This window comes from Schistocerca cancellata, chromosome 5 (assembly GCF_023864275.1).
Source record: "Schistocerca cancellata isolate TAMUIC-IGC-003103 chromosome 5, iqSchCanc2.1, whole genome shotgun sequence".
NCBI classification, from domain to species: Eukaryota; Metazoa; Arthropoda; class Insecta; order Orthoptera; family Acrididae; genus Schistocerca; species Schistocerca cancellata.
This window is the reverse complement of record NC_064630.1, coordinates 357925079-357950526: the sequence shown is the minus strand read 5'-3', so window position 1 is coordinate 357950526 and position 25448 is coordinate 357925079. Positions and strand designations below refer to the sequence as shown.

The following is a 25448-nucleotide window of genomic DNA, read 5'->3' as shown; positions in this document are numbered from 1 at the left end:
GAAGATGTCATCAATAAATCTGTACCAAACTTTGGGTTGGCAGGCCTGGGTAACCAAGAAGGCTTCCTCTAAGCGACCCATGAATAGGTTGGCGTACGAGGGGGCCATCCTGGTACCCATGGCTGTTCCCTTTAATTGTTGGTATGTCTGGTTTTCAAAAGTGAAGAAGTTGTGGGTCAGGATGAAGCTGGCTAAGGTAATGAGGAAAGAGGTTTTAGGTAGGGTGGCAGGTGATCGGCGTGAAAGGAAGTGCTCCATCGCAGCGAGGCCCTGGACGTGCGGGATATTTGTGTATAAGGAAGTGGCATCAATGGTTACAAGGATGGTTTCTGGGGGTAACGGACTGGGTAAGGATTCCAGGCGTTCAAGAAAGTGGTTGGTGTCTTTGATGAAGGATGGGAGACTGCATGTAATGGGTTGAAGGTGTTGATCCACGTAGGCAGAGATACGTTCTGTGGGGGCTTGGTAACCAGCTACAATGGGGCGGCCGGGATGATTGGGTTTGTGAATTTTAGGGAGAAGGTAGAAGGTAGGGGTGCGGGGTGTCGGTGGGGTCAGGAGGTTGATGGAGTCAGGTGAAAGGTTTTGTAGGGGGCCTAAGGTTCTGAGGATTCCTTGAAGCTCTGCCTGGACATCAGGAATGGGATTACCTTGGCAAACTTTGTATGTGGTGTTGTCTGAAAGGTGTACACAATCAAAGGCAGAGCCACGTGTGAAAGCACCCACGTGATCTACCAACTGACCTGCCTACACTGTGATGCATTCTATGTGGGAATGACCAGCAACAAACTGTCCATTCGCATGAATGGACACAGGCAGACAGTGTTTGTTGGTAATGAGGATCACCCTGTGGCTAAACATGCCTTGGTGCACGGCCAGCACATCTTGGCACAGTGTTACACCGTCCGGGTTATCTGGATACTTCCCACTAACACCAACCTGTCAGAACTCCGGAGATGGGAACTTGCCCTTCAGCATATCCTCTCTTCTCGCTATCCGCCAGGCCTCAATCTCCGCTAATTTCTAATTTCAATCTGCCGCCGCTCATACCTCACCTGTCTTTCAACATCATCTTTGCCTCTGTACTTCCGTCCCGACTGACATCTCTGCCCAAACTCTTTGCCTTTACAAATGTCTGCTTGTGTCTGTGTATGTGTGGATGGATATGTGTGTGTGTGCGCGAGTGTATACCTGTCCTTTTTTCCCCCTAAGGTAAGTCTTTCCGCTCCCGGGATTGGAATGACTCCTTACCCTCTCCCTTAAAACCCATATCCTTTTGTCTTTCCTTCTCCTTCCCTCTTTCCTGACGAGGCAACCGTTGGTTGCGAAAGCTTGAATTTTGTGTGTATGTTTGTGTGTCTGTCGACCTGCCAGCACTTTCATTTGGTAAGTCACATCATCTTTGTTTTTAAATATATTTTTCCTTCGTGGAATGTTTCCTTCTATTATATATATATATATATATATATATATATATATATATATATATATATATAAATATAATAGAGGGAAACATTCCACGTGGGAAAAATATATTTAAAAAGAAAGATGATGAGACTTACCCAACAAAAGCGCTGGCAGGTCAATAGACACACAAATAAACACAAACATACACACCACATACACTCGCGCGAGTGTATACCTGTCCTTTTTTCCCCCTAAGGTAAGTCTTTCCGCTCCCGGGATTGGAATGACTCCTTACCCTCTCCCTTAAAACCCATATCCTTTTGTCTTTCCTTCTCCTTCCCTCTTTCCTGACGAGGCAACCGTTGGTTGCGAAAGCTAGAGTTTTGTGTGTATGTTTGTGTTTATTTGTGTGTCTATCGACCTGCCAGCGCTTTTGTTGGGTAAGTCTCATCATCTTTCTTTTTAAATATATTTTTCCCACGTGGAATGTTTCCCTCTATTATATATATATATATATATATATATATATATATATATATATATATAAAAGATTTGTTGAGATAATATTTTCCATTTCTCCTTTCTCACCCAACAGTGTTAAGTAACAGGTTGAGAGATTCATTTGACAGCACTTCTATTGGCAAATACTATCTTACTTCAAACAAGGAAAATGTAAATCACTGCTCCCAAGAAATCATAGCTTCCAGAATCTCCATCTTGATTTCTGTATTTTGTCCTATACAAGTGAAACCATTTTGGAAGCATAATTATTCAAATAATCATGATAGCACAAAATCATCTATAAAATGGACCACAAATACACTATGTTTTTGGTATACTTACAATAATTACTACTACTACTACTACTGCTACTACTACTGTTTGCCATCGCAAACATTAGTTGTCACCAGGTATCTAACAATAGTGGTTACCCTGGGTAACAAAATTTTAAGCCAACATTTGGGAGCTATTGTGCACTGAACTGTTGTAAGCAGTGTCTTCCAGTACTTCCAGCACTGAAACTTCCTCAGCAACATTCAGCTGAGTTCAAGCAATGGAGCCATCCTTTTGGGATTGCCTGTCCGTACAAAAAGTTTGTTATTTCATGGGATTAATTTTGTGGTTAAAAACACATAACTCTGATGAACTGTTATTGACATCCAGCTACAAAATACAGTTCCCATTTTTTTTTACATTATGTTGAGTTCAATAGTTGGAAGGGTCAATAAAACATATTTCAATTTTCATCTGTTATTACACTGCAGTTTAATTTGCACATAGAAAAAAATACAGCAGTAGACATTTGCTATTTTGAGTGGATTGAAAATGACAAATGATTAGGAGCTGTCACACATAGTATCTGCAAATGAAGGCACCTGGAATCCATACATACAATAGTTTAAATTTCACCACCAAAATGAAATACTTTTCAATAACAATGAAAAAGTTTTGTTTTATTCTAATGAAGATCACTGGTTACTACAAAAAATTGTCTAAAAATACTGAGTATCCATGAACTTGTAAAATAACGATAAAAAGCATTCTGAAGCTACTCTGTTACAGAAAACATTTATCTTACATTACATGCTGCAAATTTAACTACATGATTATGATATACAGTTTAACACTTCGCAGATTTCTATACAGGCAATATTAATGAAAACTTCACTTAACTCATAACATGCACAAGGTGACAAAAATAATGTTTAAACAATTCATAAGAATCTCTCTAATCTCTTACACTTGTACAGAAAATACACACACACACACACACACACACACACACACACACACACACACACAATTCAGAAACAATGTTACTTGTATGTACTGTACATTATATACATATTCCTACAAATAAAAACTTACAAGACCTGCATTGTCAGAAACTATAGAATTTTCTTCAGTAAGAAGCATCATTATTACATCATATACTGAGTTAAAATTCTGTTCGATTCTGTATAAGAATAAGAATCTTGCCTTGCAAATTCTTCATTGAAAATAAAGAGCAAAATGTGCTGTATCTCTCTCTCTCTCTCTCTCTCTTATTTCATATTAATTTTCAGCATATATATTTTTATTAATATTTTGTGAATTGTTTCCTACATCAGCACTGCTTGTTAACATTGATTACACAAATGGTACTTGGAACAGTCACATTAAAACAATGAACTCAAACTCAATAACCATTGAGGAATAAAATTTTAAGATGTGTACGGAGTGAATTAAGATCTACTTTTATGAAAATAGAATCTATATTCACAATGATCTACACAAGTGCAGCTGATAGTAGCCAAAAATACCATACACATTGAAAAAAAGCTATGTATCCAACAAAGTTAGAACAAGCATGTTGTACAAGAGGTACTAACACAGTTTGAATTTTCTCCTCAGGTACATCTGATATTAAACATCAAAAATTAATTAGTTTAAAAGGATTATTTGCCATTGTTAACATACAAAGAAAAAAGATAAAATGAGATTCAAACAGGAGGCAAAGCCCATAGAGTTGCAGTCTTGTCAGCGCTCGTACTGAGGAATGAGAATTCAGTTGGATGCCAACGCCCGGAAATTACCTTGTCTTGATGCTGTGCCACGACAACACTTGGCAGAGGTAGAGTCAGGTCACCTAGAAATGTTTAAAAACAAATACCTTGTACACAAATTTAGAGATGGCATTACATGTTACTGGCATATATTTTCTGCAAAATTGGAACACTGAGTGCATTTGGTGTCTAATAAAACTTCACAGACTATGTCAACTTTAGCCTAAATTTAGAAGCTGGAAAAATCGAGGTGGGTGAGGGGAGTTTAATGTCTCCAAGACGTGATAAATTCAGCTAACACTGAAAATACACTCCTGGAAATTGAAATAAGAACACCGTGAATTCATTGTCCCAGGAAGGGGAAACTTTATTGACACATTCCTGGGGTCAGATACATCACATGATCACACTGACAGAACCACAGGCACATAGACACAGGCAACAGAGCATGCACAATGTCGGCACTAGTACAGTGTATATCCACCTTTCGCAGCAATTCAGGCTGCTATTCTCCCATGGAGACGATCGTAGAGATGCTGGATGTAGTCCTGTGGAACGGCTTGCCATGCCATTTCCACCTGGCGCCTCAGTTGGACCAGCGTTCGTGCTGGACGTGCAGACCGCGTGAGACGACGCTTCATCCAGTCCCAAACATGCTCAATGGGGGACAGATCCGGAGATCTTGCTGGCCAGGGTAGTTGACTTACACCTTCTAGAGCACGTTGGGTGGCACGGGATACATGCGGACGTGCATTGTCCTGTTGGAACAGCAAGTTCCCTTGCCGGTCTAGGAATGGTAGAATGATGGGTTCGATGACGGTTTGGATGTACCGTGCACTATTCAGTGTCCCCTCGACGATCACCAGTGGTGTACGGCCAGTGTAGGAGATCGCTCCCCACACCATGATGCCGGGTGTTGGCCCTGTGTGCCTCGGTCGTATGCAGTCCTGATTGTGGCGCTCACCTGCACGGCGCCAAACACGCATACGACCATCATTGGCACCAAGGCAGAAGCGACTCTCATCGCTGAAGACGACATGTCTCCATTCGTCCCTCCATTCACGCCTGTCGCGACACCACTGGAGGCGGGCTGCACGATGTTGGGGCGTGAGCGGAAGACGGCCTAACGGTGTGCGGGACCGTAGCCCAGCTTCATGGAGACGGTTGCGAATGGTCCTCGCCGATACCCCAGTGGCAACAGTGTCCCTAATTTGCTGGGAAGTGGCGGTGCGGTCCCCTACGGCACTGCGTAGGATCCTACGGTCTTGGCGTGCATCCGTGCGTCGCTGCGGTCCGGTCCCAGGTCGACGGGCACGTGCACCTTCCGCCGACCACTGGCGACAACATCGATGTACTGTGGAGACCTCACGCCCCACGTGTTGAGCAATTCGGCGGTACGTCCACCCGGCCTCCGGCATGCCCACTATACGCCCTCGCTCAAAGTCCGTCAACTGCACATACGGTTCACGTCCACGCTGTCGCAGCATGCTACCAGTGTTAAAGACTGCCACGGCAAACTGGCTGACACTGACAGCGGCGGTGCACAAATGCTGCGCAGCTAGCGCCATTCGACGGCCAACACCGCGGTTCCTGGTGTGTCCGCTGTGCCGTGCGTGTGATCATTGCTTGTACAGCCCTCTCGCAGTGTCCGGAGCAAGTATGGTGGGTCTGACACACCGGTGTCAATGTGTTCTTTTTTCCATTTCCAGGAGTGTAGAAAGAGGATAAGAAATAACTAACAACAGATACAAAGGAGACAGAAATGTCAGAATGGCACCTCTGAAGGAAAGAAACAGTTGCAAGCCTATACTACTACATACTGACAAGTTGTTGTTTAATGTTGTAAACAAAAGTATGGAAATGTAATTCAACTTTTTACATAATACTCCACTGGAAATATTAACTGAAATAATATATATTATTTTTTTTACAACAATGTACAGTTTCTCTGTTACTGCCAAGTGCAAGAAAGAAAATGCTCTGCTGTGCTGTGAAAATGTATGGTTTTGTTTTCTTTCTCACAATCAGTTTTAAGTAATGATAGCAGGGCAGCATGTTTACACAAGTTGTTTCTCTTGTATACATATGGTCTCTTTATACAGTATGAATCACATAAAATTCGCATGGCAGATGTTGCAGATATGGAAAGTGTACTGATGTGTAGTTTTCACAAAATGGATTTATAGTCAGGGACTTGTACTGTTAGCCAACCAACAGATTGTAATAATAGTTGGGAAGTGTATATTTGTGCGAACATATACTTTTTTAAATGGAACAATGTCTATTGGTATTAACAAACTAAAAGTAGGGTAAATTAGAATGTTATTGGTGTTTGTTGCAGGATTATTGCTTAAAAAGTTTCCACACTGACACTTGTTTCTACTATTCAACCTGCATAGCCACTAGGTACAAAATCGTTGTGTTTTCTTACTGTGTGCTTGTGTGTTCCCCAAGTGCTTTGCAACTTGCTAGTCAGTTAATGTGTGATAGTCCGAGCAGTGGGTCGTGAGTGGATGATGGGATCTACCAATGCAGAAAAAGCCAACATGCTCATGGTTTATGGAGACTGCAAGAAGAATGCAGTTTGTTCTTGTACGGTGTATGCAGCACGATACCCCAAGGGATGTTAACCATCTCGGCAATTATTTATCAACCTCTTCAACCAGTTACATGAAAGTAGTAATGTAACGCCTAGACAACATAACACAAGGAAGTAAGTGGTGTCAGAAGAGGGGAACATTAATCTTCTTGCTGCTGTTGCAGTTGATCTGCATGTTACCTCCTGTGCAATTGAAAGAGGAGTGGCATGAATCAGGCAAGTGTCCTACACATTCCCCGTCAACATAAGTTTCATCCCTATCACATTTCTTTCCATCAAGAGCTGCATGGAAACAACTATGAGAATCGTGTTAAATTCTGTACATGGGTATTAAGACAGGATACTCCAGATGTATATCATGTATCTTGTTTACTGTTGAAGTCACATTTACCAATAATGGCCAAGTAAACTTCTGAAAGATGCACTAGTGGTCTGTTGACAATCCCATTGGGTTTGTCAGGTAGAACTTCAGCATCCATGGAGTGTAAACATGTGGTGTGGGACACTGAACCATCAGCTCATAAGTCCGCTATTCGCAGACGGAATATTGAACGTACCCAAATATTGCAGTCTCCTAACCGGATGCTATAAGATGTTCCTCTGCAAACTAGGAGGAACTTGTGGTACCAACATGACGGCTGTCCAACCCATAGTGCACCAAGTACTATATCACATCTCCATGAATTGTTTCCAAATCATTGGATGGATACAGAGGGCCTGTACCTTGGCTGGCCCATTCTCCAGACTTGAAGACAGTAGACTTTTTTCCTTAGGGGAAAGGTGAAAGATGCTATCTACAAAGACATACCAACTACACCTAATGGTAGGCAATGACATATTACTGCAGCCTGGTCGCAAGTGTGCAGCAGTCATTCCACACCAGACTGGAAGCGTGCACTGCCATTGCCTGTGGTCATTCTGAACATAACTGTGATGATTAGGTTTCTCATTACTTGTCAGAATCTACATAACCATTTTACACACTCATGTTGTTCTTTAGTGTCTGCTACCATGCGTACTGTGTAAGTGTTGACGTGGAAAGTTTTCAAAATATGATACCTCATAAATGGCTCATGCTAGAATCCAACAACACCGCCATTGATATTCTAATTCACTCTACTTTTTGCCTGTTAATATCAACAGGCATTGTTTTATTTTTAAAAAGTGTATGATTGTGCAAAAATACAACTTCTAAGTATTATTATAATTTGTTGATTGGATAACAATGAGTACCTGACTATCAGTCCATTCTGTGAAAACAGAATATCAATAGCACCATGATTTCCACAACATTTGTGGTTGAAGTATTAGGTGTATTCAACTTGTATGCATTTCTAAACAAAAATAGTATATGCAACGATGTGCCATTTCATTTTCTTCCTTGCAGTCAGTTTTCACAGAAAACAGGAAAATTTTATTTATGGTATATCAACTTATGTTTACAATACTACTACAGAATCTGAATTTGCAACAACAAACAAACAAAGATTGATGTAAAAGACATAGGGAGGAAAGGAGATGGACGATGAGGGAGGGAGGGCAGTCTCCTGAAGAACTTTGACTATACAGAACTTACAGAACTGGAAATGCCATGAGGCTAGGGCCTCCCGTCAGGTAGACCATTCGTCTGGTGCAAGTCTTTCGAGTTGATGCCAATTCAGCAACTTGTGTCAATGGGGATGAAAGGATGATGATAAGGACAACACAACACCCAGACCCTGAGCGGAGAAAATCTCCGACCCAGCCAGGAATCGAACCCGGGCCGTTAGGTATGACATTCCGTCGCACTGACCACTCAGCTAACAGGGGTGGACTATACAGAACTAAAGCAAATACATTTATACTGTATGTAGTTTAACCATGTGCACCCACCTTGTAGATCTGTGAGGACTAATTTGTTGTCATATCCACCAGTGAGAAGATAGTAGGCACTGGGGGAAAATCGTATTGACCGAACTTCAGCAGAGTGCGGTTTGAAGCACTGCACATTACGCCCACCCCTTATATCATATAAAACACAAGAAGAATCTTCATGACCAGAGACAAGCAAACGGCCTGAAGGATCAACACACACAGCAGTCACTGGTGAGCCCTGAAAGACAGAAAGGACAATACAGTAAGAGAGAGTGCAAAGTGAGTACCAGAAAGCAGATAATGTGATACAGTATTTCATAAACAGAAGCTATCTGTGGTGATTGAACGAGAGCGCTAATAACTGACATAATTCTAAGCTTAATTAGGTAGCACAAAATCAGAAAGGCACGAAAGTTTATGAAATTAATAATTAATTCACAAGACACACAATGCAATGAATTCTATTTTACATGTGTTATGTGCCAACAATAAAAATCTCCAATGTAGAATTTTCTAGGCAACAATCAAACTGAACTATGAACTGTTTTCCTTCCCCTTAGTAATGAAAATGCCAAAAGTAAGGAAAGTATTAAACATTTGTATAAAGTTATAAACGAGGAAAATACACAATTGATCCATTACAGAATGGTCTGGATCACATAGCAAAGTTTTACCTTCTTTTGTTTTAGCAAAAATTCTTATCACCTTCCAAGTACTCTCCATTACACACAATACATTTGTCCAGTCAGAGCGTCTTTTGTTGGAAACATTTTCTACACTCATCTGCAATGACTCCTCCTCTTCAGATGTAGAAATGAGAAGAAATTGCACACAACTATTTCAGAAGAGTAAGATGCAGGTGGCAAAGGAGTAATGCTGTTTCTGACCAAACACTGGTGCCCCGAGAAGGCTGTGTCAGCAGGAGCCTTGTCATGGTGGAAAAATGGATCTGCCACAGATAGTGTGTTTATTAATGCATACTAATATGTAATCGTCTCAGAACCACCAAACAGAAAACCTGAGTAACTGTCTGGCATGGTGGAGGATACATCCACACTCTTTCTCACATCAAATAAATGAGCACCACTTTTGGTTTAATGAGCTTTTCTTGGGTTTTCAGAGACATAACAATAGCACCATGCCTTCTCATCACTAATAATCTTGGAAAAAGTAGTGGGTTCAGTTTTATAACATTCTTTCAAAGCACAACATGCTTCCATTTCATGCCCTTTTAGCTGACTGGTCGGAATTTGAAACACAAATTTGGCAGAAACCCCTCTCATACCTAAATTTATCATTAATATTTGCTGCACTGAGCTCGAATACAATCCAATTAACTCTGCTATATTTTCAATTATCTGCTGTAAGTATTCAAGCACAAGCTCACAAATTTGATTCTACTGAAATTTTCATCTGTTGCGGCAGTTGTTGGACTTCTGGAACAAGGTTTATCATTAATTGACAAGTTGCCATTTTGAAGAGTGAAAACTACTCATACACTTTAGTTTTTCCCATAACATCATTGTAAACTGTTTTCAACATCATAACAGTTTCTACAGGAAGTATAATTTCAAGTCCAGGCATTGTTCATATATAACTGCCCCCAACAGACACAAGGAGAGTGTCAAACACCAGTGGGGAAAGAAAAAAAAAATAAATCACTTACGGGCACACAAGAAGGAGTTGTGTGATGAACTCCTATCCAGAAAAATGCACTCTAGGCCAACTGTCCATGGCAGCACGACTTAAGATAACTACTTCAGGGTAACCCTCAGAAATTGGTCCCACACCATCCAAAATACCTTGAAGAGGATAGTATCATTTCTTTTTACTCAACAGGTGGCTTTATTCTTGAGCAAAACAGTTTATTATTTCATCTTGGTACTTTTCATCCAATTTATGTAGGAGGGATTATAGTTATCACTCAAAAATGGATACACAGCTGAGCCTAACTAGTTGTTATTAAGGAAGAGACTAACTTACACACAAAGCAGCCTAGGTTTTATCCTTTGTCCATTAGAGTCACACTCTGCTGAATGGAACCACCAGCCATTAAACACACTGCATAGCATTCTTACCTGAACTTTGCCAGCTTTTTAGAATTCAAGTCACCTATCGCTGGTCTGCACACCAAATCACACTGATGTGAGAAATTACCCTCTTCATTTGTAGTTTCTTACTATTTATCAAGAACAAATTTTTGTGCTTGTAAATAAAACAATATCACAATAGAATTGTTGAGTCACACATAGGAACAACACAAATACTGTCAAACAAGTAAGGGTTTGTGCCAAAAAGGCCTCCTTCTGAACTAGACAAGAAACAACATAACAAGATCTAAATTGGACGGGGGCCTTTTCGGCTGAAAGCTTACGGTACTTGTTTGACAGTCTCTTCATTGTGCCTCTCTGTGACCCAACGTCTCCTCTATATGGTGAGTAGCACCATCCTTTCCATAATATTGTCATTATTCAATCCTGAACTTTCAAGTGTTTGACAAAGTTAGGATTAATATTATTGTGACTTACTCTGTTTCCTGGTGCTGTAGCTGGTGTCACCATATTCACACACCCACGGGTCCGCAGATCCCAGAATCTTACAGTCTTGTCTTGTGAGCCACTAACAAACATTGCACCACCCCAATTGTACAGTGTCAAAACATGGCCTGAAAAAATGGAGGGCAGTGTTGTTGTTATTGGTTTAATGCCATGATCATCAAGCAATTCACTACAGAATATTTATTTTGCCTCAGTTTATTTTCACAGTTAAATATGTAAAATTCACTAGATGTGAGACTATGGTAATAGCCACATGCACATTACAAAATATTTTTAACACACTGATGCCGGTAGCAATACACCATTAATAAAAATGATCATAGAACAGAGGAAGACTATGGTTCAAAGTCCCATTGCTGATGAAGTCATTAGAGACTTATCAGATGCTCAGATGCTTAGACTGAGGAAGAACAGAAACAGAAATTGGCTACACCCATTCACAGTAAGGGTCCCAGCATTCATCTTAAGCAATTTAAGGAAATCACACAAAACCTATATTGTGACAACCAGATGGGGATTTTAACTGCCGTTATTGAGTTATACAATGATAAGCCAAAACATTACAACCACTGTCCACTGCAATATTGGATGTCGTCAGATGGTCTTGTGGGGATGTGACATGGTAACAAAAGTACGTAAGCGGAGCAGATATGGACGCCAGATCACCCTAGCAAAGATATAGGCTGCAAAAAATGGAGAAATCCATTGAAATAAACAAATTTGACAAAGAGCAGATTATTATTATGCAGAGCCTGTGAAGTACTATCTCGAACACAGTGAAGCTGGTTGAGTGTTACATGCCACTGTCGTCAGCACCTATTTAAAGAGGTAGGGGGATAGTGAAACTACCACTAGGTGCTTAATAGTTGGGCATCCACAGCTCTTCACAAAACATGAAGTTTGGAGGCTTGTCTGCTCTGTGAAGTAGGATAAAGTAGGATAGATGGTGATCTGTGGCATCCTTGCTGAAACAGCACAATGCTTATCATGCACAAATGTTTCACAGCACACTGTTCGTCATACATTGTTGAACATGGAGCTCCACAGCAGACCATCCCTAAGTGTTCACTGTTGAACCAACAACATCAATTATGATTGCAGTGAGCACAGGACCATCGGAATTTGACTGTCGATAAATGGAAATGTGTTTGGCTCTTCAGGTGAATCACATTTTTTTGCTACAATAGGTCACTGGTCATCTCCACAAACACCATCATTGATGTGAATGGCATCTCCAAATGTGCAGCATACCACAGAGACAGACTGGTGGGATTGATGTCTCAGTGACCAAATTTGCCTAATGTAAATTCTATGGAACCCATCTGTGTAGGCGAATTACATTACCCGTGCATAGGCATCTAATGCCACGTACCTCCGCAAACCTACCAGCAAACTGTCGGATCCTTGATACACAGAATCAGCAATGTATTCCAAAGACTGACAAACAAGCTATTAAGCAGGTGGTCATTATATTTTGGCTCATTAGTGTAGACAGAGAGCAGGGACTTTTCCGGAGTGATTCATAATGTTGTTGGGGAGGATAAGTCAACCATTACATCCAGCTCACACAAAGAAAGAGCACGTTATAAATCAATACAACTAAATTATGGTCGCAGATTCCCACAACTGACAAAATCATTTGGAGTTATCACAGCTCAACCACATGTACATCTAGCAAGTCCATAAACTTAATTACAGATGTAGCCTAATAAATTAATTACTTCCAAATTGTGAAACTACCAACGTGTTGTGTAAGTATGCAACTGTCAGAATAATTACGTGATTATGATAAATCACTTTTACTGAAAATCCCAATAGGGTGTTGTCCATTAGGAAAAGCTGTGCCCGTTCAAATTTTGCTTGTGGTCCAAGCGGTCACAGAAGGAAATTTTTATGTACTTGTCCTCACATTGGTGTCACATGGAAAGCGCAACCCTAGAGCAACAAAATGTCTCATCCCTGTCAAAAATTTAATAGGGGTAGCTCGGTGCAGCTTTCTTGCAGTGTTGGCAATATGGACTACATTTTTAGCTGTACAGCCACACTACACAGGTTATAAAATGGACCAGTGACACCAGATTTCACCTCATTTGTACCTCAGTCGCATCTCATCCATTTCTTGGTCATTTACTTTGGCTTATTTGTTCTTTGTTAATACGAACACAGACACAGTAGTCTGCCACTGTGCTGGATACAAGCATGCTCTGACCTCCATTACCTCGTAACACTATATGGGCAATGGAAAATCTGCACTCTCATCAACTGGTATCACTTCATTCTGCAGAAGTGACTGTGTCCTGGTGGTTGACAGCATCGTTTATTGTAGAGCTGCATTTTTTCGAGGAGATGAGTCCTGTGGGTCACGTTACCTGTAGTATCACTGGTAAATGCTATGACAGTCTTTTGCACAGCAAACGTCACTCCACCCCCTCAATGGTATGAATGTGTGGGTAGGATTATTTTTAGGCAAGATGGCACTCCTCCGCACATTACACAGCCAGTGAAGCGGATGCTGCAGAGGCATTTCGAAAACGCTAGATTTATCAGCCATCATTTCCCTACAGCCTAGCGGTCCACATCGCTTATCTTAATCCATGTGACTTCTGGCTGTGGAGTTATCTGAAAGGTTGTGTGTTCAGTGCTTCAGTTATGAATGTAGCTGAATCAGAGGTGCACACTGTGCAATGCATTCTGAACATTACCCCTCAGGCACTATGATCTCTTGTGGGATGTACTGCTTCTCAATATCAAGTTGTGGCAGAAAATGGTGGACAGCATATTGAACACTACTTGCACCAATCTCATGACAGTTAGAAGCCCATGTCATTTTGATTTATATGCTGTTTTTGAACACAAGACAATTAACTTCCAATTTTTTCTATCTGATGTGGTACGGCCTTGCCATGGTGGATGGGCATACGTAACTAATGGTGCCACAACTGTTGACTGCTGAACCTGTACTGCCATGCACTTTGAACAGTATGGATGGTGTAATGTGCAATTCAAAGCGTAGTTATCATACTGCAATTCATTTCTCATTTGTAGCCAACACCCCTTACAGTAACACACATACAGTGCCATCTACTGGAAAAATTTTCATTAATTAATTAATTATCCCTCTCCCCTTCATCAATAATATGCTGCTCAAATTTGCTGTCATTCTGAGCAGCTGATCGCTTTCTACAGCATTTTGAAACTGGAACCTCAATTATGAAAACCCTATATTTTTATTCACAGATGAGGAATAATCTGTTTTTATTCATGTAAGTGTAAAACATGTTGAATAATATTTGTTAATCATGGACAATGAACAACAATTTTTATCTATATTTGTTATCTGTCACTCAAATAAATTTTGCCCAACTCTGGTGGTGGCTGAAGAGCATCACACATGTGCACACTGCAAATTGGCAGCATATGTACAAGTGAACAAGCACCCATTTGGCTGCGCCATCCGCATGGCAGTGTACAAATGCTCTCTCAACTGTTGTTAGGCGAAGCAACATCCAGAATCGTCGGAAACTTCCGTCCAACTGTGCGAAGTATATCCGTGCTCTCTTTCACACACCCTAGCCATGAACACCACCTAGATTGGGCATGCACTTTAAGCGCTCTAGTGCGAAATTTCAGTGGAAAGAAAGGTTACAATAAACTAAAGAAAATTATCAACATCCATGAAGCTAAAATAAAACTATAAAATTTATTCTCAAATAAATAAGAAGGCCCACATTCACTAAGACTGGAAACTGTGTACATCACACAGGGTAATTAATACCTAAAGACATGAAAATCAACTGCTGGCTTTCAAAATACTCTAATCAATATGGAAGACATAAGAAAAAAGTGTGTGTGTGTGTGTGTGTGTGTGTGTGTGTGTGTGTGTGTGTGTGTGTGTGTGAGAGAGAGAGAGAGAGAGAGAGAGAGAGAGAGAGAGAGAGAGAGAGAGAGAGAGAGATTTGAGGAAGGGGAGGGGGGATATGGTTAAAGTTAAAGTTAAAGTAAGTATACAGTAAATAATAGTGTTGTTGTTTTGAACTCTGATTTGTTGATTCATAGTAGTTTACTATGAGCGACTAGAAAGTTGTGCTAGGATAGGATCTTTTCTTGTGTGCGTTTGTGATCATTAGTGAATGACGTTTTCATTATAGTGTGAACTTAAATGCTTAGAACACACTCTTATATGTCTTTCAAATCGCTAACAACCAATAAGCCAGCAAGCCGAGCTATGATGCATGAGCTTGGAAACTCACATCAAAATTTAAGCTAGTGAATAAGTAAATGATCATCATTATTAACTGTATTTTTTCTGTATCATAAGTACACAAATTGGAGAGAAGAGAAATTTGTGGCACAACTTGACTAGAAGAAGGGATAGGGTGGTAGGGCATATTCTGAGGCATCAAGGGATCACCAATATAGTATTGGAGTGCAGTGTGGAGGGTAAAAATCGTAGAGAGAGACCAAGAGATGAGTACACTAAACAGATTCAGAAGGATGTAGGTCGCAGTAGGTACTGGGAGATGAAGTAGCTTGGACAGGATAGAGTAGCATGGAGAGCTGCATCAAACCTGTCTCTGAACTGAAGACAGCAACAACAACAACAACACAATGTTATTCATGTCATAGAAAACCAATCCTGCATTTTTGTTCATTTTATACAAAACCTCATTTCCTGATAGTTCTATGTCACCTGCATATTAATGTACAAAAATTTCATATTCAAAACCATTTTTTCCATCAAGCTATGCTATTAAAACATCTGGCCAATTCAAATCAGAGGAAACAAATGACAGAAATTCACAAAGAAACAGACTTAGCAGCTGTACTGTTCTTGGTCTGTTAACAAAACATACAACTATAAAGGAAACTAGATAAATCTCTGGATGACAACTTCATGAAATTTCATGGGATGAAGTAAGAGGGTAAGAGACTACAGGAATTCGAATGTACTACCCAATCATCTGAAGCCTCTCAAACACAGCTTATGAAAGTGGGACCCGTGCTCTTCATTTGTATTTTGGTAATGGAGTGTGAGAAGTCAGCACTTTAAACTAAACTTGTATTTCACGTAATGTGCAAATTGTGACTGCACTGGGATGACAATTAGAAGGACTTAATGTGTCACAAACAACATAAATGGTGCCTACTACATAACAGAGTGAAACTGGATTGTCCCGTGTTACGTCTGGCGAGTTAATTTATTTTTTCACCTACTTCTTCAAATGCAAATTGCATGTTCCATATCCATGGATTACAGATTTTGTTGTATGTATGCTCAGAGCATCAACTATTTGTGTTTTATTATTTCCCTCACCTATACTATTCATGTCACTTTTCACATTTTCAATTAAGGCCCTGGCACTCCTTTTTAAATGTGGTGTTTCATACATACTTTACATTATCATAAAAAATTCATCCTTAGGGTTACTTTTTGGGTTTGCTCTCTGGAGATGATCATTCACAGAAACTATAACTGGTTGGCACACTGGGTGCTGAAGTGCTGGCATATCACTATACTGACATGCCAACATTCCACACTATTGCATCTCTCTGCCTACCTGATGGATATGACATTGTGGACCAGTCAGTCTAGTAGAATGTACAATCCAGATTAAATACACCTACTCACTCTCCAACACAACAAGCTCCAATTTAATTGGTCATAAAAGTTACAGATACTCTACATAGGCCACAATATTCATTAATGTAGGTACAAACTTTAAACCAGTCTGCTGAAACAATTCACTGATCCAGAGAAAGCAGAATACTTCTCACTAATGTGCACATGTCACATAATGACATGAAGGTCCTCAGATTTGATGGGTTTGGCACACTGCGACTTAGTATTATAGTCATCCCTTACTTCAAATAGCTTTGTTGTAGGAGTTGTGACTGTGAAATGCGCTACTGACAGTTACGTTGATTCCATGTTCACCCAACAAAACTTTAGTGACCTTTGTCTGGAGATATGTGAGCTTACTTTGAAATTAAACAACTTCAATTATTGTATAACAGATTTTTCAGAAGTCATAATAGAACCACTGCTAAGCTTTCCATGGTATTTATGAAACAGAAGTGTTACACTTAGTAATAATGATCAATTATTAATTTACAATTAGATCAGTGACATACCTGAATGACCACTGAGTGCCAGGAATGATGTTCCTGTAGCACAGTCTGTCACATATATTTTGCAGTCACCAGCACCACCACTAATAAGAAGGCTGGACTTGTTTGTTGTATCCTCAAGGAAGCACAAGTCCCGGACAGTTCCATCATGCATTGTAAGCTCTATTTCTTGACCTGTAAGATAGAAAATTTTATTTTACAACTTACCTATTCCAACTAGTTTAGTTCAAGGTGTACATCTTGCATTTACACAGAAAATATACAAAGCAGGGGATAAGCACAAAATCAGCAAACATAATTATATAACAAAAATGGTTATTTCTCTCAGATAAACCAGAAACAGACTTTCTGGATTATGTTGACAATACCTATTGTGTCAAAGGTTTAATGAAACCTTTAGTACAGATTACTTATGGAGCTTTATCATCAAATGACATCAGATTTTCCTCACATCAAACTCTACACAAATAAATTATCCTTACATTCCACTAGTGAACATTGTAATTCATTCTGAGTATTGATTACTTAACTCACCCTCTAAATTGGAAGTATCTGCATTGAATCGCATTAACTTCAGAGTTTTGTCATTGCTTCCTGTAGCCATTAAATCACCAACTGGAGTCCATGCCAAACAATATATTGAACCTTTGTGGTGCTTTGTACGCTTAAACAATACTGTTGGCTGATATGTAGCATGATCTTCCCTGTAACACAGAAAATGACCTACATCAGTAAGAAAATTATTTATTTTAAACTATGTTATTGGACTAGCAAATACACATAATATTTCTGAAAGTATACAGTCACTTAAAATTAGCTTTTCTTTAGTGAAGAGATGTTGAAACAAAGGGGTTAGAGTTTAAGACCCCACCAATAGCGAAGTCGTCAGAGATGGAGCACAAGCTTGGATTACAAAAGTGTGGGGAAGGAAACTGGCTATGCCCTTCTCAAAGGAACCATCCCAGTATTTGCCTCTAATGATTTAAGGAAATCATGTAAAACCTAAATCTGGATGGGCAGATGTGGATTTGAACTGTCGTCCTCCCAAATACAAGGTCAGTGAGCTGACCACTGTACCAAATCATTCAGTAGGTTCTGGCAGCACACAACATGAACACATTGCTTATCACTCCTGACTCTCATTACTTTACACCTCACATTGGTCTGTATACGTTCTCTCGTCCTCTCCCCTCCTCTCATTTCTATTTAAGAATTTGCTATTCTATTGTTATAATTTTTCCCTTCAGACAGGTGTACCCAATTGATAAATAAATTGATGGAGAACAGCACTTAATACTGTCTACATTCAAAGAAACAGATCTAAAACTACAAAATGGATTTACCAGTCCAAGGAAAGACATTGCACTCACTCCAACACCACCACAATTTGTACTCACTTACTTCACAATGCAGTTCTACTCCAAACACCTTTGCCCTTTATCCCCTCATTATTACATTTGAACAGGTGATTTCATTTCTCAGCATCATATACTCCTGCCTCTATTTATTGTACTCTGCATATTTGGTGTCCTCTACAAAGAACAGAATAATTACAGCAACATTACCAGAAAACCAAAGTTATCCCAGCGTGTCAGCTTAGTGATATATTGAGCAATTTATAGATAATTACACTGGAAAAAACTGCATCTTTCTTTAACTATCAGGGACTATAAACTACAACACAAGAATACAACTGGAGTCCTGGAGAGGTTCAAGAGCACATAAATTCTTTTATTTCATAATTTTATTAGGGATCATCCTGTGCCAGCATCAAGCACATTTAACAGATGGTTCTCCTTCTTTGCCATTTCACTTAGGTACTACTGATGAAAGGAGCAATCTTTCCCCTTGACATACAATTTTATCTCATAGTAACTGGAACAGCAACTAATATGGTATATTCTCTCGTGGAACAAAAAGACTTATCATTCCCACATTTTCTCTAGTGTATTATGCGACTTGGCAGTGCTTTCCGTAAGTGAAAAAAGTCAACCATTGGTGATTGTACAGCAACTCTCATGTCTCTTTTTGCGACATCAAACTGGTGTAGAAGTCCACTGAGATGTTTAAAGCTTTGCATATGAAATACCAATCTAAACTGAAGCACCAAAGAAACTGGTATACACATGCATATTCAAATACAGAGATATGTAAACAGGCAGAACACGGTGCTGCAGTCGGCAATACATGCTGAGCTGGTAAAAGTGTAAAAATGCATCATGGTAGGAAATGAAAACCTCGTAACTGCATTTTGTGAAATTGTACACGAGAAGCAAAAATGGTTTCTTAAAAAATATATAAAATGATACCAGTACAGATAGTAATGCAGTAAGTATTGATAGATTAGAGAAATCCATGCACTTTCATCTCACTCTTTGATAATGGAGTTACTTGAATCCTAAGATTTTGACAGACAATGGAGTAATGAGGTTTTAATTGCTTATCATCAATATGACACTGGGGTTAGGTGGTGCAGGTGTTTCATGTGTTGTGAAAGAAAAATCTGAATGGCAAAGAACGAAATGCCATGCAATACTCTGCGAAGGACTGGGATTCGCAAGAGAAGTGGCGGCCTAGGCAATGCTTAATTTATAAAATTTTAGGTGCTGGAATGCATAAAAATCTTACGGTGAGATCATGTTTCTACAAAATAGAAAATTGTCTTTTTACAAAATACTGTTCTGGAGCTCCAGTTTTTGAAACCACAAGATGTAATATAAACAATTGATGCTACCTTCTTTCCCAATACAGTGTCACTTTGGTCCATAGTTCTGCTCTATACATATTGGGCTATCGGTAGTTGGTAGTCTTCATGACTATGAGGTCATTCTTTCAGCTGCCAGCCACAACTTTCAGACAGTTGCAAAGTAGCTGGTCTGTGAAAATGTGTCCAGTATTTATTAACAAACCATTTAGCAATGGCTGACAAAGATATTCCTGAGCCATTGGGGTCATGTACAATTCCAACTTCCTGAACAGTTAGGAAAAAGAATTCACCATGTGACATGAAACATGGAGTTAGGTGCCATTTATATTCTACTCACTGAGTGGTATAAGAACTGAATTGATTTAAGTTCATATTCATTACTAGAAATAAGAAAAACATTTGAACATGAACGTCCCTGTAACACGTACAAAGCTTAGCTTATCTTGGGTTATACTGTAGATCTCTGATGCTGCTAATAGTCGTAATCAAAAGACTAAGCTCAACTTCTATAGTAATGTTGTGACTTAATACATGTGACATCTTGCAAGATATTTTGAACATAACAGTGGTTGCCACCACTGCTCACATCACTAAAAAAGCCAGCCCATCTGAGGCAGCACAGAAAATATGGCAGCATGGGTCAGGCCAATACACACAATTTCTTAAGCCACCTAATCACCATCTATGAGTATTTCGCAATGACCCCGAGCGAGACAAAGTGCAAACTAATCACTGGGACTGTATAGCTTCACAATTGCCTGAAATGGTGAAGACTCAACCATGAACGGACAAGATGATGCTGAGCGTTTTTTTTTTTTTCTTTTCTCCCGGGCTTCCATGTTTTGTGTTAACAGATTACACTCGTCAGGAACAAAGTGTCACAGGAGCATACTGTCGAAATTTCCTGACGAGGTTATGGATCGCTGTCAAGAGCAAGTATCGCTGGTAGCTGTCCTATGGTGTGTTTTTGCTTCATGACAATGCCCCAACTCATTCTTCAATGGAAGCAGTCGCACTTGTTGCTTCTTTGGGCTACCAAACTTCGCCCCAGCCACCGAATTCTTCTGACAAAGAAGTTACTTGGTGCTCTCTCTTTCCTCATATGAAGAGAGAATTGAGGGTAGGCATTTGACAATGAGGTGATTTACGAAGTGATTTTCGAGGCTGAACTTTTTCTCAGTAGCCACAAAACGCAGACTTCTACAACCAACGTTGCCACAAAGTTTTCCATCGTTGGGAAAAAAGTGTCGCACTGAAGAATGGGTATGTCAAGGAGGGCTGAAATCACCACCAGTTTTCATGGTCGCAGCACGATTCGTTCAAGGTGATAATGGAAACTTTGTGATCATCACTCGTACATTTCAACATATACCATTGTGGTTGGGATTGTATATCAACAATAATTTAACAGAATGCGTAAAATCATCTGAGAAAGAACGAAGTCGCCAGCTGTCACAACAGTATGAAAAGATTCAAAGAAAAGGGTAGGTTCTGACGTGGTACGTCTTTGATGGACGAGTAGAAAAATGCTTAGTAGCGCGTCCGGATGAACCGTGAAACCTAAGAAATTCCAGAAAATCTCCGACGTTTCGAATGGAGATGTAGAATAAGAAGATGAAACGAGGATGGTCCTGGCAGACATTGCTCCCCAGAACGTGATATCGGTCCGTGTCAAGAATTTTTTTTTTTTTTCCGGCCACCAGGAACTGGTTGGAGAAAGCAGTCCCGCTCATTAGTAGCAACGCGAGAAAGTGAACTAAGTCAAGACGACGGACGTCTGTGAGGGCTACTCCACCTGTTATACAAGCGGAGTCAACAGATAGGCATCAAAGCTGTGGAGGCACCACCGGCTGCGTTATTCGAGGTGGCACGCGTAACAAATTACAAGCTTCTGTTCAGGAGTTCCTCAGATTTGCATGAAACACGTTAACCACTACAGCCTCAACGTAATATTTCGCCCGATCCTCGATTAACTGCTGCTAACTGGCTTACAGCAATGTGCGCGTTCACTTTTATCTTCTCTTCACGGATACTTCCTCGTCATTACTAATACGCGACATTGGATATTATTATGAAAGTGTAGGTAGATCTTTAGAAGTTGTTTTTTGAAGTTGGGAGAATCTATTTAGAAACACATCAAATGGCACGGAAAATATTTCGTGACTTCTACATTCGACCACACGCACGCTTACGGTTATTTCAATGTTTCAAACGTGACCAGTGATGTTAAGAGAATAACTGGCATAACTGGGTTAATATATAACCGACTACGTCTATGGGTAGTTTTGGGACTATTGGCATTGTGTAGACGACTACTGATACGAGGAAGAGGCGTGTGGATGTCTGCAAAAACAACTTCTTAGGCTTTTCAGGCTTTTACTCTAAAATCTTCACCCGTGGCTAATGCTTATTTTATCAACTTGTTCCGCATCAAAAGAGCATTGGAACAAAAAAGCCCATGTGCATATTACATAAACCAAAAAGACATAAAAATGAGTGACCGAGCGGGGTGGCGCAGTGGTTAGACACTGGACTCGCATTCGGGAGGACGACGGTTCAATCCCGCGTCCGGCCATCCTGATTTAGGTTTTCCGTGATTTCCCTAAATCGCTTCAGGCAAATGCCGGGTTGGTTCCTTTCAAAGGGCACGGCCGACTTCCTTCCCCGTCCTTCCCAAATCCGACGAGACCGATGACCTCGCTGTCTGGTCTCCTTCCCCGAAACAACCAACCAACCATAAAAATGATGAACAATGTAAATTACACATTGATCTGGTTTTTGGGTACTGCATGCATTGTCCTCCACAACAATCAGTTTTCCGTAGATTGCCAGTGATGAGGTTTATTGTGTCTTACTTAATTCGGGTTGAGAGACAGAGATAACGACCTATTTCACAATAATAAATTCTACGCGAGACTTGTTCTCATTTTGAACAAAAATAAATAAATAAAAAGGTCAGGAAGTGTCCAGGTCATTCACGTGTCGACTTCCTCAAAAAGCTTACGAGAAAGGACTAAAAATGTTCAAATTTGTGTGAATTCATAAGGGACCAAACTGCTGGGTCATCGGTCCCTAGTCTTACACACTACTTAAACTAACTTTAACTTATGCTAACAACAACACACACACACACACACACACACACACACACACACACACACACGAGGAAGGACTCGAACCTCCGACGGGAGGGGCCGCGCAGTCCGTGACAGGGAGCCTCAAACCACGCGGCCACTCCGCGCGGCGAGAAAGGACTAGCAAAGTTATTTTATTCTGGAATACGTGTCAGTAGATTCTGATGTAATTATTTTAGTAGTTGGTAGCCCCTAGACATCATTTGACAACGTGTTCACAGTAATTTCGTAATACTAACGTGTTAGAGTTAAACAGTTTTTGGACCAAACAATAAAAAGCATGACTGATTATTCCCAAGTAAAAATAAAAGTAGCAATTATGATATAGATATTCTAAATTACTCCTCTTGTAACAGGTAGCAGGGAAGGACAGAACATTAAAATCTAACATCCCGTCGAGAGCAAGTTCATTACAGGCAGGGCACATGCACGAATACGACATAGGTGGAGAAGGAAATGGGTTGTGTTTCCTGCGAAGGAAACTTCCCGGTTTTTGTCTAAATCGAAATATGGAAACTACAGAAAAAGTAAATCTGGATGGCCGGACAAGAGTCTGAATCATGCTCCCCAGGAATGCGAATCCAGTTCTCAATCTCCCTTGGATGGGGCTGCTAGTCTCTAAGAGCATCAAGTCAGCTCCTTTTCAAATTTTATGCAAACCCTGCATTACATTGTAGTCAGTACTGATTGTGGGGTCTCCAACGTGCCGTGCTACTATACAGTTTACCGGTACGGTAAATGTCTTTCATTATTAATGAAATGGAACGAGGATGTAAAGATTGTAGTAGGAAAGCCGAATGGTTGACTTCGGTTCATTGGGAGAATTTTAGAAAAGTATGGTTCCTCCATAAAAGAAGCAGCATACAGGACACTAGTGGACCCATGTTTGCGTGTTGCTCGGCTGTTTGGAGTCATTACCAGGTCGGATTATAAGACGACGTTGAAGCAATTCAGAGGCGGGCTGCTATATTTGTTACTTGTAAGTTCTAACGACACGTTTGTATTACGGAGATGCTGAACCGGCATTTGAAACAGCCTGCAGAACGATTCTACATTTTGCATAAGGTCTACGACGATAACATGAGTGTAATCGTGGCTCGTACAGAGGCATAGAGACAGTGGGTTTTCCGTCACTCTATTTGCGAGTGGAACAGGAAAGGTAATTACTGCTAGTGATACAAGGAGTCGGGCCTGGTGATCTAGCCTGACTGGAAACCGAGATGGAGCGGGATCGAATCCTGTCAGACCAAGGATTTTTCAGTTCGCGTTTTAAGATAGCCTCGCCTCTCAACGACGTCGGGAGTCGCCAGAAACGACACGTGGTTCGGATTCCACGTTAAACTGTAGGGCCCATTTCCCCGGCTGTATAACGGGATCAGTTAGGGTCACGCAAGTCGCCAAGTGGCGTCCAATTGAAAGACTTGCACCCACCACGGAGCGCCGGCCGAAGTGGCCGTGCGGTTAAAGGCGCTGCAGTCTGGAACCGCAAGACCGCTACGGTCGCAGGTTCGAATCCTGCCTCGGGCATGGATGTTTGTGCTGTCCTTAGGTTAGTTAGGTTTAACTAGTTCTAAGTTCTAGGGGACTAATGACCTCAGAAGTTGAGTCCCATAGTGCTCAGAGCCATTTTTGAACCCACCACGGAGCCATCTTGTACCACTATAAACAATGTACCCACCGTCACGCACCATTCGTTGTCTTGTCTAGTATGAATGTAGATACAGATATGAAAACTGAAGAGCCGGTCATGTCGCCAAGGAGGTTATTTGCTAGACTTCATGAGATAAGGAAAGACACAGACAGACAACGATGTAATGGAAACTATGTTAATGGCTATGCTCATAAATTAAGGATAATTGCAGAATATGGTGCAACACAACGTGGCACTACACAAAACTGGCGCTAATAGCATAGGCACATAGGGAACACACATGACACAGATCTGTAAGTCCACGGCATTGGTGATAAGTTGAGAAAACCGCCCCGAAACACATGCTACAAAACGCCACTGTTTCCTGTGCATGTACCCCGACATCAATATGGCAATATGGGATATTATCAACATGCACACGCACACAGGCCGCACAACGAGTTGGCATACTCTGGATCAGGTGCTCGAACAGCTGCTGGGGTATAGCCTCCCATTCTTGCACTAGTGCCTGTCGGAGCTCCTGAAGTGTCGTAGGGGTTTGAAGACGTGCAGCGATACGTCGACCGAGAACATCCCAGACGTGTTCGATGGGGTTTAGGCCTGGAAAACAGGCAGGCCACACCATTCGCTTGGTATCTTCTGTTTCAAGGTACTCCTTCACGATGGCAGCTCGGTAGGACTGTGGGTTACCATCCATCAGGAGGAAGGTGGGACTCACTGCACCCCTGAAAAGGGGAACAACTGGTGCAAAATGACATACACCTGGTGATCTAGCCTGACTGGAAACCGAGATGGAGCGGGTCGAATCCTGGTCAAAGACATGCAGGGGCGTACCACGACCTCCATACAGGTCCCTTTCAAGG

General features: G+C 40.8%; 1 protein-coding gene across 2 annotated transcripts in view; it reads right to left on the bottom strand.

The window, feature by feature from the left end:
- Positions 1 to 2636: 2636 nt before the first annotated feature.
- The window catches only part of LOC126187688 (WD repeat-containing protein 47), a 676574-nt gene continuing 653762 nt past the window's right edge, over positions 2637 to 25448 (bottom strand). For both annotated transcript variants that reach the window (XM_049928928.1, XM_049928929.1), the window contains 5 exons: positions 17628 to 17797; positions 17097 to 17267; positions 10935 to 11071; positions 8425 to 8644; positions 2637 to 4036 (listed from right to left, as the gene is read on the bottom strand). In XM_049928928.1, coding sequence (XP_049784885.1) covers positions 3891 to 4036; positions 8425 to 8644; positions 10935 to 11071; positions 17097 to 17267; positions 17628 to 17797 — 844 coding nt within the window. In that variant the 3' untranslated portion in view covers positions 2637 to 3890. The remainder of the gene's footprint in view (positions 4037 to 8424; positions 8645 to 10934; positions 11072 to 17096; positions 17268 to 17627; positions 17798 to 25448) is intronic.